This window comes from Gossypium arboreum, chromosome 4 (assembly GCF_025698485.1).
Source record: "Gossypium arboreum isolate Shixiya-1 chromosome 4, ASM2569848v2, whole genome shotgun sequence".
Lineage (NCBI taxonomy): Eukaryota > Viridiplantae > Streptophyta > Magnoliopsida > Malvales > Malvaceae > Gossypium > Gossypium arboreum.
Window position 1 is genome coordinate 94,667,927 of NC_069073.1, and position 20,735 is coordinate 94,688,661.

The 20,735-nt window shown below is 31.7% G+C and overlaps 1 protein-coding gene and 1 long non-coding RNA gene across 2 annotated transcripts; both read right to left on the reverse strand.

Moving 5' to 3' along the window:
* Positions 1–1,702: 1,702 nt before the first annotated feature.
* LOC108457870 (vacuolar protein-sorting-associated protein 37 homolog 1) lies at positions 1,703–5,700 on the reverse strand. The gene is made up of 7 exons (XM_017757056.2): positions 5,329–5,700; positions 3,965–4,189; positions 3,606–3,693; positions 2,616–2,655; positions 2,475–2,521; positions 2,259–2,379; positions 1,703–2,172 (listed from the first exon to the last, which is right to left on the reverse strand). The coding sequence occupies exons 1-7, from the start codon at positions 5,340–5,342 to the stop codon at positions 2,012–2,014; spliced, it is 696 nt and encodes a 231-aa protein (XP_017612545.1). The 5' UTR covers positions 5,343–5,700; the 3' UTR covers positions 1,703–2,011.
* A 1,012-nt stretch (positions 5,701–6,712) lies between these two features.
* On the reverse strand, positions 6,713–7,594 carry LOC108459605 (uncharacterized). The gene is made up of 2 exons (XR_001867387.2): positions 7,243–7,594; positions 6,713–6,991 (listed from the first exon to the last, which is right to left on the reverse strand). It is a non-coding gene; the product is annotated as an uncharacterized LOC108459605 (long non-coding RNA).
* Positions 7,595–20,735: the final 13,141 nt, after the last annotated feature.

Here is a 20,735-nt window from a genome sequence, read left to right on the forward strand (position 1 = left end):
AATAGCAGTTGGGGAAAAAAACATGGAGCAAAACGCGCCACTGGGGGAGCGATTTTGCCGCGTTAGTAAAACGCTTCCACGTCAGCGCGTTTGCTGTTGACATGGCAAAATCGCTCCTCTAGGGGTGTTTTTTGCTGAAATTTCACCCAAAAACGCTCCTACGTGGACGCGTTTTGCCATTTTTAGCCATTTTTAGTAAATAATAAAAAAATGATCCATTTCTATAAATAAAATTGGAAATGGACATTTATAGGTAAAATAGTCACATTCACCCCTCTTTAATTCAACTTCAATTATGAAAAATGCTTTTTTCCAGTTGTTGGTCCATTTAGTAGCTATTTTTAATGTTTTATCATGTATTTTCTTCTAATGATTTTGAGGCACCTTTTAATGTTTATTCTGTAATAGTTTTTACTTCTTTTATTTTTATTTTAATTATCAAATATTAATAATCTATCTGTCATTAAATAGTTTTACACTTTTCTCTATCTTTTGTAATCGATTAATATTTTTACGATTTCCTAATTGAATTTTTCAAAATTATATTTATTATGTATGTAAATTTTAAATTGGTTCAATATATCTATAGAACATTTTATATAATAATATTTAATGAAAGGTTAAAAGTGATAGTTCTTGTTGAGATGTTTGAATTTGAACTCCTATTCATCATTATAATCTTTTTTTTTTAGAAAAAAGGGTAAAAGTAAAAGAACTTACCAAGTCCATGTGAAATAAAGAAAAAATATATGAAACACAGTAAAATCATGCATATCAAGAAATACGTCAAGCTAAAAAGGTAACTATAGAAATCTACAGATAGAAATGACGCTCCCTTTGAATGCAAAAACATCCATGGTGAGATGGAATATTGAAAGCATTGCACTATTTTCGTGTGAGTGTTTCATGATGTGGAGTGGTTAAAAGTTCTCACCACAGATTTTCCATTGGAGCTAAAAGTATCAGTAGGAAAAAGAAGCCCCTCCAGTGAAGACGATTTTTCCGTCTATAACATTGCTCTATTTTTAAGGGTTTGACTTGTTTCCAAGATAAAAGATTTGATGATTGGGCCTTCATTAAAAGTGGTATAAAAATTTTAATAAATGATCTTATTATATAAACTTTATTTTTATATAATAATTTAATAAATATATAAATTGTATTATCACAAATATAATTTTGATTATTATTTAATATAAACAGTTTTAAATAATATAATTTTTGAGAATCAAATAATTAAAATTTTAATATACATATAATAGTTTTATATATCATATTACGAACTAATGCTCTTAATGGTCAATTCCCACCTTACCGCTATTATTATATTTAAATTCAAACACATTAGTTTTAACTTCACCACTCGCAACGCTAACTACCCATAATGCCCGAACAGAGGCTTCCTAAAATGGCTGAAATTGACAAGTTCTGTAGTCACCACTCACATGACGACTTTTTTATCTTATTCCTGTAAAATTTGACCTATTTCATTAAATAATTTTACAAATAACTTATCTCTTCATATAACTTTTCCTGTCACCCTTCAACAAGCTGAGCATGATAGCACACTGTCCTTATCCCACGCCGCTCACTTCAAAACAATGTCAATGCCACAGATGACAACTACCTGAAACCTTAACGCTAGCGGTAAAAAAGAGGTTAAAGTAACTGATCGGACGCAAAGGAGAGTAACTAATCCATATACAGAAAACGAAAACATAAACATACTGCCGTATACAAACCCATGTATAAATATTTACATCTACTAGATAACTATGCCTTTCTTCTCAACATAGCTGAGAATAAGAACAATGCAGAATGATCAAATCAAACACAACAAAACCACAAAGGATTTAATTGATAAGAAAAAGTTTATAGGTTTACTTTGGACTTTTCGCCTAAAACAAAGCGAGAATGTATGAACTTTTCGTTTCACCAACAACAGCCAACATAATCTCCTCTCAAATCTTAAGGTATACAAATCAACAAACATCTCCACCTGTTTCCATCATCAGATAGGAGATGTTTTAGCTGCAAGGTGGATGAGAGCATGGCGGTGGTAACTAGTCCGGAGCTTCTTATACTTCTGCACGAAAGTCCCCAGATCTATCTCCTTCTCAAGGAGTTGCCTGTTCACCATTTCTGATTCCTTATCTGTCTCATTCATTGCATCTACAAAGAGGAAGGAAACCACCCTATTTTATTCTATTATCAATGATTTTGAGCCGAAGCCTTCGGGTATTTTCACTAACATTTACCTTGAAGCCTGTTGATAAACGATGCTGGGGAGTAGAACTTCAGGATCTCTTCTTTCTGCCTCTCAAGATCATTTAGTTTTTCCAAAGCTGCGGCAAGCTCTGTTGTCCAGATAATCCTGCACTGTTTTCACAAACGGAACAAAAAGTTTTACAGTTGATTTTCTAATAAGATTAATCAATGGCAAAGACGAATATAAAATATTCTGGATATCTGACCTGGTTTCTTAGTTCCATTATTTGTGGTTCTTTATCCAAATTGTTCCCTGTTTATTAAGGTAATAAAAATCAGCATGAAGCACATTTCTATCTATGAAGCTTCTGACACTATCATAATTATCAAAGATTCATAGAACTCACTTGCAAGCTGCAAAGTCTCCTTCCGAAGTTCATCTCTTATCTGATAAAAGTCATAAAAACAAAGTAAGAAGTGAAAGAAATGATGAAATATATGGTAATGACAAACAAGGTCTTCTCAATGCATGCTTCTGTACCCGGATCCAATGGCATTCATAGACATCAGATTACTAAAAGAGCAACCAGATCATAATACCAACAAGCAACTGGAACAGTGTACAATTAATATGAAAACTGAACCCTGAGAAAGGTTCTAGTTAGTGGAGTTGTGCTGATATTTTAAAGCACACCCGAATGAAAGAAACAAGGGTTAACTAACATAAGATTATGGGTTTAATACTAGTTATTTTTAAACATAAGATTATCTCCAAGACCAACACAACCATGAGAACATCTTTGCCTCTCCCTTTTTTGTTTTGTTTTGTTTTTTTTTTTTTTTTTTTTGGGGGATTAACTCAATATTTAGAGTTGAGCTTCGAACATTATCTGGTCGAATTCTGTGCATGGCAGCATATATGCAGATCTTTCAACAACCATTGTGGAATAATCCCTAATAAAGAGGAAAAAGCACCACTAACTTCCAAAAAAAAAAACATTATAAGAACCTAGCTCCCTACTGCTATGCACCTAGGGGCTTACTATTAAGCTGGTAATCTTGATAGTTCTATAATACCAGCACAAAAAACCGGCAGTATAAGCCAATAATCTGAATGACCCCTTAACAGTCAAATGTTTCGAGTTTGAGCTCATCCCTTGTCCCCCAAATGTTTTGATTTTAGGATTAGCAATAGGCTATCTCATCAAACTCAGCAGTTAATCAAAACACTAGTTTATGCTATAGACTAAAGCCAAACCATATGACTTGAGACTAGAGGAGAGATCCACAAACCAAGAACACATGACAAGGCGCAAAGAAAGAAAAACAAAAAGAGCATAATTCTTCATTTGAAAAGGTGAGATCAAATAAAATAAGCTCAATTTTTTACTACTCACATTGTTTTGGATTTTAACCTGGTCAACTGATAGTAAGAACTGATTGTAAGCATCCTTGTCAGACAAAAGCTTCCGTAATTCATCAACACTAAGAAAATAAGAGAGTGATTAGGAGTTGCAAGATGCGCTATTAATTAAAACAAGCATTTTTACTTCTGTAAGTACCCAACATTTAAGAAGCCACAAATGCAAATAATAAAAAAGGGAAGATGGATAAAATGAATAAAAGAGCATAATCGATCATTAGTAAAGCACAAAAGCAATAAGGAATAAGAATCTTAAATTTCTTTCATAGAAGGAAATGAAGATTTCCTTGCCAATAGCAAGGTGGACTGGAGTGCAAAAACCAGACATCTAACCTTTTGTCCTTTAAAAGAGCAATGATTCCTGCAGCTTCAGAGGGTGAAACTTGCGAGGGAGAATGTGGCCTTTCTGAAGGCCTCTGTAAGTTGAAGCTGTTAGATGCACTGCTACCTGGCGTTGAAGGCCGGGAAGAATTTGTGGAGCTAACACCAGGAGGAGGATACCAAGAATGTGAAGAACCCTCTTGTGGACGTGGCTGAGCTTGTTGCTCCTGTGAACCCCTGCATCATGATCAAAATTTTAGTGCAACCAAATATAAATGTCACAAAGCATGTGAGTGAAAAAAATAAAAAACTCCAGCTGAAGTTAGAAATATCGCTATCAAGTTTTAACTTTTGATCATTACTGCACAAGTACAACTACAACACAACTTTAGTGGCTTCACAGCATTTAGAAATGCCATTTTCTCATTTGGCATTGTTGCTATTGCAGCAATTAGAAAAACGTTGGTCCAAGTGCACTTAAGATTGTATTTTCCTCTGATTTAAGGGTTTGGGATTTTGAGTAGTAGTAGTAGGAATAGTATTAAACAATGATACAATTTATTGACCATTTGACAGAGTTACCCCTATTGAGATAATCCAACATAAGGCGCATATACTGCCGGAGCATATTAAAACGACAGGGTAATAGCACCAAAAACGCATGAAGCATGTCCACAGTTGCCCTCACATGATGAGCAATTAAGAGATGCTCTATGTAAACCCAACTTCATGAAACATGTCCACAATTTAGACTTGCCCTAACATGATGAGCAATTAAGAGATGCTCTATGTAAAACCAGCATCATGAAACATGTCTACACTTTAGACTTGCCCTAACATGATGAGCAATTAAGATGTGCTCATCTGAAATCCAACTTCATGAAAATAGATATTACCGACTAAATCCCACATTTATTCTATTTCATACAACAGCCAAAAGGAGGAAGAAGAGCGGACACTTTTGGTTTAGCTGCAGTTTCTGAAACATGTTTATCACTTTAAAAAAAATACAATAACCCAGCTTTCCTTTAGCACAAATTTTAGTTTCTTTGATGATCGAACAGCCTCTTAATACGCCCAAAAGGAAGGAAACGGTGATTCTAAAAATACAATACACATTAAAATTCCAAAGAAAAAAGAATTAATAGGAAAAAAATTTCCCAAAATCCAGCAAACCCACAATTATATTAATAAAAAGAAATTCTGAAGAAAGTTCGATCGAAGTCACAAATCCAAGTGAAATTAGTCAAATTCGCAGGCAATTTATATAAGAAACCCCCCTCAAAATAAGGCTGAATCGGAAAAAAAACGAAATAATAGAATCCAATAATCCAAATAAATCAATAGAGATTAAAGAGGTAACAAAGAAAACATACCAGAACCTGAACATAGCTCGCAAGCGGGTGGCTTGTTGATCGTTGGATAATCAATCAACCCAATAAATAGAAACCAAAAAAAAAATGAAAAACAGCGTTAGAGTCGTAGACGAAGAAAAGATTATTTGTTCCTTACAGAGTAAGAAAATATTATTTCGGATTTTTAATTAAAAAGAAACTGAGTCTAAGAGATTATATTTAAGGAGGTCTAAAATCAACGAGACAAAAGTTTTTTTAGTTCTTAAAAAAAAAAAAACAGTTTTAGGTACATTTGGTGGGTTATTATTGGTTTTGGACACCGACGATGAAGCATCTGAGTAGAAGAAACTTGTTGAAAAACAATTAATCTTAAAATATGTTATAAATTTAAAATTTATATTTAGAAAACTTTTTTTTTGAAAATTAATAACAGAACAACAAACATGATTAGTACGGTTTGAACTCAAGTCACATTGAGACAATAGCACTTTTAATCATTAGATCATCATATGGGTTCTTAATTTTAAAAATTTAATCTATTTAATTTTAAAATTATAAAATTCAAGTGGAATTGTTAACACTATATTTTTTATACTAACAAAAAAATAACAGTATTATTAATACTAGATGTGAATTCAAAAATATAAAAAATAAAATAAAAAACTTAAAATGATTAAATTTTAAATTTATAAAAATTACAATAACCTATTACATCTTTTAAAAAAAATTGGAAAATTCAGAAAAAACTTTCTTTTAAGCTTTAATGGGATCTGATCATCATCTTCTGATTTCGTTAATGTATAATTTGACTAATATATGAAAAAGTTCCTTATTGTTTAATTTAACTCTTATATTATTTTTGTAGTTAAATAAATTCCATAATTCTTTTACTTATAGAAGTTCTTTTGAAATTTTAAATTAATTTATATTTTATGCGAATGTGAATTTAATGAGAATAATTTATTAAATAAAAATCAAATTTTGAAAGGAAATTAAAAATTTTTAGGATGCTTATATACATAATACAATTAATTTTTTTAAAATACTTATCACTCTTTTAAGTTTTATATTAATATTAAAAGTGCATATAATTTTTATTGTATGCTCAAATATTTTGTTTCATTAATACTTTTCGAGAAAAGATATGAGAATGTAGTAATGAATTCTATCATTACAGATAGAAAATATTTATCTTATTCAGACTGAAACAAACAAATATTATTACAATATTTGATAATACAAAATTAGTTGAAAGCTTTAGAAAAGCTAATATATCAATATTAAAAAGTACAAAATTTGTGATGGTTAATCCATTAATTTTCAAATATATTCACTATTATGGATATCATATTGAGATTGTGAATAAGAAAATATTATATTTTATATGAATCAATGGAGGATTGAGTTATTGATTACTCTTGTTATTAAATTGAATTAACTTTGTAATGAGCCAAAATTACCCGGCCCAAATCACTAAATAACAAACCCAATACAAACCCCAAACTAACCCAAAACCTTAAGCCCAATACTATGGCCCAAATTTTTTTTTCAGAAACAGCAAACCCTAGCACTTAGGCACTCCCTTTGGCCGGCGCCGCCTCCACCCTCACACCACACCCGCATTTCGCGCCTCCACGTTCGCTCCATGTAGGTGTTACGCTCGCGCCTCCATACCTACGAAAAACTAGGAAGCAGTACCAGAAAGTGCAACGAAATAGGAGTAAGTTGTTTTGTTTTTTTTCCTTTTCAGCTATAAAGGCCGAAACAAAATCATTGTAAAAGGGGAGACGAAATACAAAAGATACATAAAATCAATTGCAAAGAAATAAGTGCAAAGGAAATTTAAAAGGTGATCCTTCAGTTCATTCTTTTCGTTTTTTTTATTTCTTTCCATACATACGAAAATATAAAAAAGGAAAAGGAGAAAGATCTTACCTGAACCCACCGTCGTGGCGCCGGAGAAGCCCTCTCTAAAATCGAAGCTTGGCTCAAAATGGCGGTTGAGCTGCTTCTCTTTGATCTGTCGAAGAAGAACAAGGGGTGGTTCAAAGATGGAATATCCTTTGTTTTTAAGCAGTAAATGAGTTTTAATGATTTTTTTTTTGGTTAAAAAAGAAACAAATCCAACGGCGCTCTAAATGGGTGAATTTGTGCATTTTCACCCTAAATGGGTAAATTTCACAACTGGTTCCTCGCTTTTGTGTCCTCATTTGATTAGGCCATTTTTGTATGACTTTCGTTTTTTCAAATCTTCCCTGGGATTTATGCACCGTTACAGTTTGGTCAACGTTGAAGCGCTGCGTTCAAGAATCTGGGTTAATTTGCTTTTAATTCCTTTTTGTTTGTATGCGTTATGTTAAAATCCTTAATTCTGTTTTATTACTTTTGTTTATTTGTAAATTGTCCTTTTAATTTTATTTTTATTTCAATTGGTTTTTTTTGTTTTTTTATCATCAGTTTGTGTTTTTATTCCTTTTATTTTTAAAATTTATTTATTATTCATCCTTTAGAGATTTTTTAACATATCATCTTGAATTGTCTTATTGATTTTGCACTGTTCTAGTTTGTCATTTTATACATTCATTTTCTTTTTTTTCAATTGTTTTATTTTACTATTTTTTTAAATCTTCCTTTATATTCTTCTATGTTTTAAAGATTTACATGACATTTAATTTAATGCTATTATACATACATTTACATAATTATTTTTTATTCAAAATATATATTATTGATTTCATATTATTTTATGTAAATATTTTCTTTTAAATATATTTACGTGTATATATATGTATATATATCTTCCTTTAAATCTATTTATGTATATAATTCCTTTCTTTAAAGAACCCTATCATAAATTATATATTTCATTTATTTTAAAACTTTCATATATTAGTATTTATATATATACTTTATTTACACTGAATTTTTTTATTTCATGTATATCATTTATTTAGATTAACATATATTGTTGCATATATCACTTACTATTTTTTATTATTTATTTTGAGATTTTGTTTATACGTTACTATTTCATATATTATTTATGTTTATTTTTTATCTATTTCAAACTTTCATATATATTACTTACTTCAAGATTTTTATATATAATTGTTTGTTTGCATATTGATGATTCCAAATTTCATTTCTTGTATATCATTCATTTGTTTATTTATTTTAAGGCTTGTTGCATGTTATTTAAGCTTGATATTTCATTAAAATTTACTTTTAATTCATTAGCCTTCGAATATTAATGTCGGCATTTGTATGATGTATGATATGTCACCATCGTATGCACCCAAACTTGTTCCTTTCAAATTTCATATTACGGTTATTTAATTTTATAGTATTTAATCCGTATTCCATGTTTGTAACTTTGTTTTTTTATATCATAGCATCAGGATTCAAATTCCAACGTTTTAATTGGTATTGGTCGGCTCATTCCTATTCTTAACCATTTGGAGCCGGTTTTTAAATTGGTTATTTGAAAGTTTTTCAAAATAAGGCAATATTTCGTGTTTGGGAGTTCGAGAAATCGTGCCATACCTTGCTGGGTTTCGATTTTTCGTTCAACCGAATAACTGAATATCCTTTTGAAATTTCATCCATGTTTTCTTAAAATGAGGCAATATTTTGTGTTTGAAAATTCGAGAAATCATGCCCAATTGTGCTGGGTTTCGACTTATCGTTTGACCAGATAGCCAGATATCCTTTTGAAATTTCAAATGCATGAGTTTTAGAAATTATAAGATGATCTTGTATCGAGGGTTTGAAATATTGTGTCCTATCATGCTGGATATGATATTTTATTCCTTCTAAGCGAGAGAATCTCAATATCTAATTCTAGTTATCCAAACGTTTTAAAGGAATTGTATTTTAAAATCTTTTTCAAATTTTCAACATTAGGACATTAATTGTTTTAATAAACCGAAATGCTTTATTAAAATGATTGATCACAAAGTGACCCGATCACACCTAAACAAAAAGGACTGGTGGCGACTCCATTTTCGTTTTAAAGTCGACCTTCGTTTTTCAAAATAAAAAAATAGTTTCGACAGCTTGGCGACTCCACTAGGGATGAATAAGAGAGTCAAACCGTAAAATTGATTATTTTTTGTCCTTTTTTCGAAAAATTAAAAATTTAATTTAAAAAAAATCCTGCTTCTTTTGTTGCATTTGTTAGTGTTATGTTATATGTTTGTTGTGATTAGAGACATACAGGACATTCCTGCATGATGTTGCATGACTGTTATGGTCACACCTTTTAAGTGAGAGTGAGAAACTATTTCCTTCGTGAGGTTTTCACCTCCGTGCAGGATAGTGGATCGCTTTCGGGATACATCCGTACCTATGTCTTCGTGAGGTTTTCACCTCCGTGCAGCCATAGGGAAATGTATTCCCTTGAACTGAACTTGGTCCACATGAGCCTATAATGGGTGAGGATCGAGGAATCTGCTTGTTTGGGTACCTCTACTTTAGAACCAAACTGCATATAGTGAGCCTTAAGAGCCCAACCCTAGGTAGAGCCACTCCAAACCCTAGCGGTTACCCAAGTAGGTGTCCTATATTGTTTTTTCCTCCTATGCGAACATGTTTTGTTTTGTTTATGACTGCATTGCATTACATCATCATAGAAATGAGGTGTTGATTCATATTTGATTGCTAAATAGAACAGTTTGTCATGAGAAAATGAATTTCTTGATAAAGTGGATTATAATACGGTTGTCTGAATATAGTCTAAGTAAACACAGCCGAATAAGGCTGATAGTTCGCGGAGGAAAACAAGACTTTACCTGAGGATTCAAGTCGATAAAGAATATTCGAGAGCAGTCACGTCCTGACTTTTTTAGAGGAGCTAACAAGCATCGCGAGGATAAGTGAGTAATAAGTTGTGGCCCGGATTAAGCAAAAAGGAGCTGAGGATTGGTCACAAGGTAACCCGATCACACCTAAACAAAAAGGATTGGTGGCGACTCCATTTTCGTTTTAAAGTCGACCTCCGTTTTTCAAAATAAAAAAATAGTTTCGACAAACTGTAACTATTTTTGCGATCTTCTTTTGTTATCATCCCCATTAAAGGATTGAAAGCAAAATATTTGACTGTGAAAGATCTACTTATGGGCAATAGAATATGACAATTCTATCTAAAGCTCATTATGGTTGGATGCACCTGAAGTTACAATTTTTTTAAAAAAAACTGTGAGTATAACTCTACAGTATTCAGAATAAGTTCTCAATTAAAATTACATGGAAAAATATTATTGATGAGAACTTGCAAGAAAGAAAACTTATGTATGAAAAGTCATTGATTATGTACCTATTGTACACCTAGAAAATAATATCCACTCTCAAAGTTTGCTATTAATAGATTTTGATTGGATTTAAAGTCTATTCTTGGAGTTTAATTTGCTTACTTCTTGATAAAATCATCAAGACTCAATATAGGAAAAATATTTTGGCATATTCCTAAAATTAATATTGCATATAATTGTTTGGAAATTATATTTATTTTGTTAACTTAGTGACATTATAAACTTCGCATTGATTTAAAATCTCAGTAGTAAATATCACAATAATACTTATATGTGGATACAAAGTAAAATGAATGACAATAAAATTATCAATTTATCACCATTTATATTGACATTATTAGCGTAGTTGAAATGCGAGTAAACCAGTAATTTACTGATACAAATGCATTTACTACTTGGCGTGACCAATTAGACCATCCTGGATCACATATGATGCGAAAGTTAATTGAGAATTCATATGGACATTCATTAAAGAATCAGAATATTATTTAATTTAAAGAATTCATATTTGTTACTTGTTCTCAATGAAAATTAATTATTAAAAATTCACTACCTAAAGTTGAGATTTAATGTCTTACATTTCTGAAATGAATATAGGCTCATTCATCCACCATGTGGATGATTTTGACATTATATGATTTTGGTAGATGCATCTACAAAATAATCACATATGTGTTATCAATTTGCAACCTGTCGTTTCTAAAATTACAAGACAATTCATCTTATTAAAACTAATGAGTTTATATCTCAGTCTTTTATTTATTGAGTTTGAAATTTTTTTATAAAAGTTTGTTATTTATGCGCATAATGGTTTAGAGAAATTATTGATTGAACACCTCTGATTAATATCTAATCCATTACTTATGAAAACTAAACTTCCTATTTCAACATGAGATTATATTGATTTACGTGTTGTACACATCAAATACTCTCCATTACAATTGATTTTTGGTCAAGAACTAAATATTTCTCATCTTTGAATTTTTGTATGTGCGTATATCTTCCAATTGCTCCACCACAACAAAAGATGAGTGAATACTCAAAGAAAGTTAGGAATATATATTAATTACGAGTTTCCTGGTATTATTATATGTTTTAAATGTTTGGAGATTCAATTATGACATGATTTGTGATTACTATTTTGATTCGGTAGTTTTTCCGACATTAGAGGAAAAGAATTAATAACTTGTAATGAGTTAGGGGGTGAGTAATTTGAACTAGAAGTTTAATAAGGAAACTCATTACAAGTTCCAAATATGAAAATTCTCATAAAAAAAATAATTCTTCTAGATGATTATATAATGGAGGCAGGTGCTCTAGAAGAGACCCAAGACATATCTAAAACTCCAAAAGAGATTCAGCTACTTGAAACTGAAGATTAAAATAGTGAAAATAAAAGATCTTGATAAGTTATGCCAATTCGAGAATATGTGGAACCGATAATAAAACTAGTCGACAATGGTTTTGCATGCAATATTATTATTGAAATAATGAAACAAAAAGAGAATATTGAATAAATCTATTGAGAAATATTATTGAGAAAGACACAATTCAAGTACAATTAAATTCATAGAGTTTTTGGACCAGTAGCCCAAATATATAAAAGTATAAAACCAGTAAGGGTGTAAATGAAGTAGTTTTGCAAAAGTGAAATAAAAATATGAAGCTTTTTGCTAAGTCCTGGCATTGATTATGAAAAGATATAATATTCTTTTGTGGTGGATGCAATAACCTTTAATATATTATTAAACTGGCAGTTTATAAAAAAATTAATTTGTGTCTAATGGTTGTTGTTACAACCTTTTATGAATCACTATATAGTAAAGTTTATATTAAAATTCATAAAGGATTTAGAATGCTAGAATCATATTGAAATTATCGAGAAATTGTTCATTTATATGAATTAAAATAATTGGACATATGTGGTAAATTTGACTTAGTCAATAGTAATTGAAAGAGGATTATAAAATGATCCAAAATACCTATTTGTGAGTTTGCTATGATTATTATTGAAACTCTTGAAGAGTTCAAAATATATTTTCCCCAAAATTTCCCTCACTCATGACTTTCAAAAGAATGGTGATATAAATGCTCATTTGAAAAGCTAGTATTCAAGACTGAATACGTAGAATATGAGATATTATGTGATGTTTTCATGAGGGGGAGTAAATATGCATTATACTTTTTTTTCCTTAATCAAGGTTTTGTTCCATTGGGTTTTTCTGGTAAATTTTTTTAATGAAGCAGCTTGTAATAGAAGATTATGTACTCTTTTTCCTTCACCATGTTTTTATCCCATAAGGTTTTTCCTAATAAAGTTTTAATGAGACGCATTATTTACCAATGGACATCTAAGAGGGAGTGTTATGAATATTTTATTAAGTGAATATCCATCAAGATCTAGATAAGTTAATTTTAATTTTCTTTATTTTTTACTTTCTGTCTTTTTATTTTATAATATAAAGTTAATTTTTAAATATAATTGACTGAAGTGAATATTTAAATATATTGATTACTAATTTTGAATGGTGAATATTTAAATTTTCTAGTAGGATTTCTTGAGAAAAAAAGTTAAGAATCAAATAAAAATTTGTAAAGTATTATTCTTTATGAAAAACTTACATATTGTAAACTAATTAGTTTCACCTAAAATAAATTAAATTTATGTTAATATTTAAAATTATAAAAGTAACTTAAGAAGGAAATATATCAATACAATTTGTCGCTAATTTGACATTTAAAATGAACATTCTTCATAAAAATGTGTAGCCCTAGAAAACTAAAAGATAAAAAAAAACCCAAAATATAGTAAGTATAGAAAAGAAAAAAAATAAAGTATTCAAAATATAGTAAGTATATAAAAGAAAAAATAAAGTTGATAAAAGAATAAAATGTTACTAGTGGAGAAACCAAGACATATCTCAAAATATCACAAAATTAAGAGAAATATTAATAATATAAATTTAGGGAAGAAATGGAACAAAAGATTAATGAGATTCTTTTAGAAATCACTACCTTTATTTAAGAATTTTAAATTTTCTAATATTAAGCATGTGGATAATGGTAGTCATGCATGGAAGAATGGCCAAGAGAACATGAACAAGGAAGCAACTATTATAGATGCTGATGAATAAAAAAACGTTCATGGCCATACTCCATTGATGTAGCTTCTTCGAACCTAGGCTCATCTGGTAGCAGAGCGACAGCCTCTATGACAATGGACTCCGACTCTACTCAAATTAGATCAACGGGTCCCACTGAAATGACCTATTAGGAGCCATGATTTGCATCTCCTGGGATTGTAGGGGATTGGGCAACTCGAGCGCAGTGCTTACTTTGAAGGACCTTATTCATTCAAATAAATTTTATTTTCCACATTTAAACTTTAGGGGATTGGGCAACTACGACTTTATTTTCCTTGTTTAAACTTTAGTTCATGCAAATAAAATTTAGGAGTTGCGTACGATCTTCAAGTTTGATTTTTGTTTTTCTGTAGACCGTTTGGGTAGTAGTGGTGGTTTGGCTTTTCTTTGGAATAATAATAGTAATGCTACTATTTTGGGTACTCGCAGAATCATATTGATCTTATTATTGATAATTCCACTCTATTTACATGGGGTCTAACTGTTTCAATGGTTTCCCCGGAATTTTTCGTAAAGTAAGAGGGTTGGGAGCTCTTCAAATCTTTATCTTCTTTACACGGTATAACGACCATATTTTCACTGGGAATGGAAAATGCGGTTTCAATTTCTTTCTTTTTTTATTTATTTATAAATTGAATCTGTAAATATAAAATAGGAATATTTATAGAGTTAATATGAAAATATGCTAAAGAATGGTCAAATAATTTTGTTGATAAAATAATTAATTAAAGGTTGGGAACTAAATTATAAAAATCTATTTGCTATTGAATTTTAAGTAACCAAATGCTTGAGAACCTACACAGAAACTAACCAAATGGCCAAAATGGTTAAGAAACCATTATTAAGTAAAAGTTACTGGATGATTATGGCAATTTCCACTAACAGTAGTCAATAGCTAGATTATGTTAACTAAGTCATGATTATGCTAATTAACCAAGATTAATTAGTTCCTAAACTAAGTAGAAATTAATGAGTTTGTTGGATTTGATGTCCTAAGTGTAGTATAGTCATTTGTAAACTTGTAATTATTTTGAATGGATTGATTAATAAAACAAATTCATTGATTACATTAATATACTTTGTATAATTCTCCTTATATGGTTTTTTCAAGCAAAGCCAAATAGAAGCAAATGTTGCTTACTGGTTGTCTAATATTTAACTACTACTAAGCGGTATTACGTGATCGGATCCAAATACAGAAAGACAACTTATATTAGTAGACAAACCTAAACATGTCTTTAGTCTAATCGAAAATGAGCAAAATTATTGAAAGCCTAATATGTCATCTATCAAATCTAATTGGGAGATGCTTTGTCTTGGTCATCGAAACAGATGACTCCCAGATGATAGAGATATAGATATGACCGTTTAGATTGATAGTACATCAAACTGGACCCAAGGAGAATAAATATTCTGAACCCGTTTATGGATTTATTCACTTGTGACATTCATAGTGTGACATACCTAAATCATGAGTGGATGATGGACTATGTATATGTGACTCATGCACCTTGATGTACGTAAAAGTCTAAGTTCAAATAGATAAGTAACTAAAAGTTGGTGCATTGGATGTACGACTTCTATAGTACGTAGCGTCATCCACAACAATGGAATTCATAGCCCGAGACATAGGTAAGTGATATCCTCTCATTGGCATTACATGGTTGATGAAAAGTAAACTTGGTAATGGGTTGTTCGTCTTTGTGATGAATGACTTGATTACTATTTGATAGTAATTGACTTTTCATGAAGAAAGATGTAATGGTTACCATGAGATAAAATAAGATTATATTGGGAGAACATATATTATCCCAAAGAGATTAAAGATATGCTATGAGAGCAATACAATTATGACAAGGTCATTGAAGGAGTACTGATTGAGTTGCTTTCATAATGGTATGTCGTTGAGGAGAGCTCAGCCACGATACTATAGTGGAATGACTTCGTGACTAAATGAGTTTATAATTAATAGGTGAAAAGCTAGAACTTAATTATATATAATTTGAGCCTCAATTGCATATATCCAATTTGTCCCTCCACTAGCTCGTTGAAACTAGAAATGAATTGCATGTTGAATCAAATAAATAGAAATGAATAGAAATGGTGAAAATGGAGAAACGGGAAACATTTGGAAATGATTATGGTTTTCTCCAAAATGAATATGAAGTGGAGAAATGAAATCATTTGGAAATGAATATAGTTTTCTCCAAAATAAAAATGAAAATAAAAAATGAAAAATGAAAAATGAAAAATGAAAAATGAAAAATGAAAAATGAAAAATGAAAAATGAAAAATGAAAATGAAAATGAAAATGAATTTATGTTTTTCGGAATTAAATGAAGTTCGAAAATGGAAATAAATCATTTGGTTATAGTGAACCATTGAATACAAAAAATTAAATATATTTTCTTCTGATTCTTTTATGGTAAAGTCGTTATGATTTTAATGGAATTAGAATTAGGTTGAGAAGATTATTCAATTGAAAATATATTGAGAAATTTATTTTGGGGAATAGAAAAAGAAATATCGGGTTAGATCAAATTATAAAGTATTAATTAAAAGTCCATGAAATACTTGTAATTTGACCCGATATGGGAAAGACGCAAAAGCTCCTCATGATTAAGGGCTGGATGATAAAACCTAGTAATATTAACTAGGGTTGTCGCCACATGTACTTCTAGTTAGACTAGGAGTTCATTTTTCTAGTTGAAAAAACCTTTTATAATTCAACAAGAGTTTTACCTTCTCTCCCTATAAATGGATGACACTGGTAGGGCTATATAGACAATTTGAAGATTTAATTACTTTGCCCGAAAATAGAGAAAATTTATTCTCAACTATTAAATTCATTTTCCGAATTAACAATTTTGTCTGTTTCAATTGGAAGACATTTACTATATTCAAAACAATTTGAACAGTTAGGAGACGTCACACTATCAATATTCGAATAATGGCATGTATAGCAAACCTCAATACTCTCTATGGTTGTCCTAGAACCGACTAAACTGTAGCTCTGATTAACATCGCTGACCCGTATCTGACGCCGGGATAGGACTCGAGGCGATACCGGGATTTTACATTCATAAACATATGAAATCAAGTCACTAAGTTGCGCTCAAATTTAAAAATTTTCAAATATGTATATCCTTTCCCTTAAACAGACCTTCAAGACCTAAAACATGTCTAGAGGCGGCGTATGACAAAACTGAGAACATTTGATAAACTTTGGGCACCTTGGAAAATTTCTTTTAACTTGAAGTGTCACACGCCCGTGTAACTTGGGACAAGCTCGTGCAATCACCCCGTGTCCAAGACTTGAGCATTCTGTTAAATTCACAAGGCTAAGACACACGCCTGTGTGTCTAGCCCGTGTTCATTTAACAGACTTACCATTTTAGATGTAGGGGACACACGACCATGCCACACGCCTACGGGTGTGGTCCGTGTGTCACACACGGCCTAGGCACACGCCCGTATACCCAATCGTGTAGACCCTATTAGGCTATTTTCCAAGCCTATGGTCACCCCTTTTTAACACTTATACTTAATGAATATTAAAAACAAAGTAAAACATAATTATGCTCTAAAAAATGATCTTTGGAAAAACTCGTTGCATGGAAACCTCATATCATTGGTTTCGTACATGCTAGGTTATTTCCCATCTTGTATTTATGTGTTGTCATACCACTTTAATACATTCAGATTGGCTCGTTCTTATGACTCATTGCCAATTGGAATTCAAACATCGCATATGATTACAAACTTGCATGGAAATTTTGTAGGTCATAGCCTACTTCAAAACAAGGCGATCTCTATGGCCATAAACAAAAAGATAGATTTATCTTTACAAGCCTTATTTTGGCAAATCAAATGACACATAACAAAATACTCAACAGAACTATACATGCCATTGAACGATTTAGAAATGTCTTTATACCAAAGCTGGTCTATTTGATAGTATATTGACTCTCCAACCGTCCTCCAATCTTTAGGAGTCCTCGAGCTCTGTGAGAGACAGAGAAAAGAGAGGGGTAATCATTTTCATGCTTAGTAAGCTCGAACAACCGGAAAGTAAACTTACCAAGTAATTAGCATGCAATCAAATTGGGAAAAATTCAATGAGCATAGGATGGCTTCCCTATCACTTACACTCAATCAATGAGTTAGCCACATAACAATGCACTATAAAAGTTATCTTAGATGAGCTCATCATTCAACATCTCATTTGTATATATATATATCACATTAATCTCGGTGAGCTTCTAGGAAATCTCAATGGAATACCCATTTACCGTCAATTCGTACAATGATCGTTTTAGATATGATCTCCCGCGAACCTCACATCTTATGGCGGGATTACTAGTCCAGGCTAAATCCCCCATTTTATAAACTCATAAGGTGATGTCGGGATTACCAGTCCAGGCTAAATCCTTTATAATGACAAACACCTTTATTGAGATTGGATATGAATTACCAGTCCAGGCTAAATTCAAATCCTAATCCGATTACCCATCCGGACTAAATCCATAATGCACACATATTCTTTGGGAGGCTCGACCATTCAAAGGAACACCTGTCCGGGTTAGACCCTTTTATAAATGAGATCAACAGATTACTCGTCCGGGCTAAATCCTTACTGCAACACATGCAAAACCTTATTACACATGTCAATCATGGTTTATCCATCAAATTCCCTTGGTTTATCCATCGAATTCCCTTTTAACCTCAACCGAACATTTATCACAATTTATACTTAAACATGCATTTCATAGAATTTCATGTTATTAGTAAATGAAATCATCATACATTCATAAATCATATAATTAGGCACATTGAGTGTTTACTTTAAGTTATCCGAACTTACCTGGTATTCTTTTCGGTGTCGTGTTTCGGTTATTCTGAAACCGTTTGTTTTCCTCGATCGACCTCTGAAATTTGTTCCTCGGGGTCTATAACAATAAAAATAGATCATTAACACTCTATATTATACATTTCAAGTCTAAATTCCACCCAGGTCCAAATGACCATTTTGCCCCTAACCTTTCACATTTTTACGATTTAGTCCCTAGGCTCGTACAATGAAACGCATGCAATTTCTACCTTACTCAAGCCTAGCCGAACACTTTTCCCTCTTATGGTAGCCCACATTTTCCATTATTTTCACATTTCTACCACACATTTTACAACTTTTGCAAAAAGGTCCCTTTAGGGGTTTTTCATGAAAATCACCTAAGAAAAGTTGTTTAACATACTTCAAACTTTCATATTCCTCCATAAAACATCAAAATACAAGTAACTCATGCATGGGTAAATTTTTAAGCATGAACCCTAGCATGAAATATGGGTAGAAATAGAGAGAGCAAGCTATCGGGATTTCAAAATTACAAAGAACATTAAAAACGGGGCTTGGGAGCACTTACTATTAAGCTTGGAAAGCTTGAAAACCATAGCTATGGAAACCTTAGAAATTTCAGCAGCATGGAGAAGAATAATGGCTTATTTTTGGTTCATTTTTCCAATTTTATTTCACTTAAATGGCAAATGACCAAAATGCCCTTACGCCTTTTCTTTGAAATTTCATCCATGCAAGCCTATTTTTGTCCCAAAATTTAGAAATTGAGAAAATTGCTCCCCAAGACATTCTATTTTATAATCTAACTCAATTTCATGCAAATTGCTTCTAGTATCCAAGTTTTGCAATTTATTCAATTTAGTCCCTAATTTTCCAATTGGGCACTTACTTAAAGAATTCCTTCATGAAACTTTAACATATACATATTCTCATATTCTAAGCCTCGTAATAATCATAAAATAAATATTTTGATGTCGAATTTGTTGTCCTGAAACCACTATTTTGACTAAGCCCTATTTTGGGATATTACATTTCTCCCCCTTTAGGGACTTTCGTCCTCGAAAGTCTTACCAGTGAACAGATTTGGATATTGGCTTCTCATGGTTTCTTTTGGTTCCCATGTATCCTCTTCTACACCATGTCGATGCCATAAAATTTTTACTAAGGCCACATCTTTTTTCCTCAGCTGTTTAACCTTACGAGCCAATATCTTAACTGGTTCCTCTCCATAGGTCATGTCAGGTCGAATTTCAATCTCAGTCGGTAAAATCACGTGAGAAGGGTATGATCGGTATCGCCTTAACATAGATACGTGGAATGCATCGTGAATCCTTTCCAGTTCAAGTGGCAATGCCAAGCGATAGGCTAACGGTCTAACTTTTTCAATGATCTCGTATGGTACGATAAATCGCAGAATCAGTTTGCCTTTCTGGCCAAATCTCAACACCTTTTTCCATGGAGACACTTTCAAGAATACTCTATCTCCAACTTGAAACTCAATTTCCTTCTTTTTCAGATCCATATATAACTTTTGCCTATCCTATGCCGCTTTCAAACAGTCTTGTATCACTTTAACCTTCTCTTCAGTTTCTTTAATCAAATCAACTCCGTGAATCTGATTTTTCTTAAGTTCTGTTCAATACAATGGAGTTTGGCACTTCCTGCCATACAAGGTCTCATAAGGTGCCATCTTTAAACTCGTCTAAAAACTGTTGTTGTAGGCGAATTCTACTAGCAGCAAATATTTTTCCCAACTACCCTGAAATTCAAGGATGCAACAATGTAACATATCCTCAAGAATTTGAATCATCTGCTCATACTGACCATTTGTCTGAGGGTGAAAAGTTGTACTAAAGCTTAACATCGTACCCAAGGCTTCTTGTAATTTCTTCCTGAATCTCGAAGTGAACCTCGGGTCTCTTTCAGAAATAATCGACAGTGGTACCCCATGCAATCTTACAATCTCAGAAATGTACAAGTTGGCCAATCTATCGAGGGAGAAATCTGTCCTCGCCGGAATGAAATGAGCCGAATTCGTCAACTTATCCACTACAACCCATACAACATCTTTCTTCTTTGGAGTCAATGGCAATCCTGTTACGAAATCTATAGTAACTCTATCCC

What these genes read in the sequence shown, in the direction of transcription:
- LOC108457870 (XM_017757056.2), bottom strand. An exon ending in TAATGGAACTAAGAAACCAG is followed by an intron (nt 2,380 to 2,474) that starts GTCAGATATCCA and finishes TTGTGAAAACAG; the next exon opens with TGCAGGATTATCTGGACAAC. An exon ending in GTTTATCAACAGGCTTCAAG is followed by an intron (nt 2,173 to 2,258) that starts GTAAATGTTAGT and finishes TCCTCTTTGTAG; the next exon opens with ATGCAATGAATGAGACAGAT.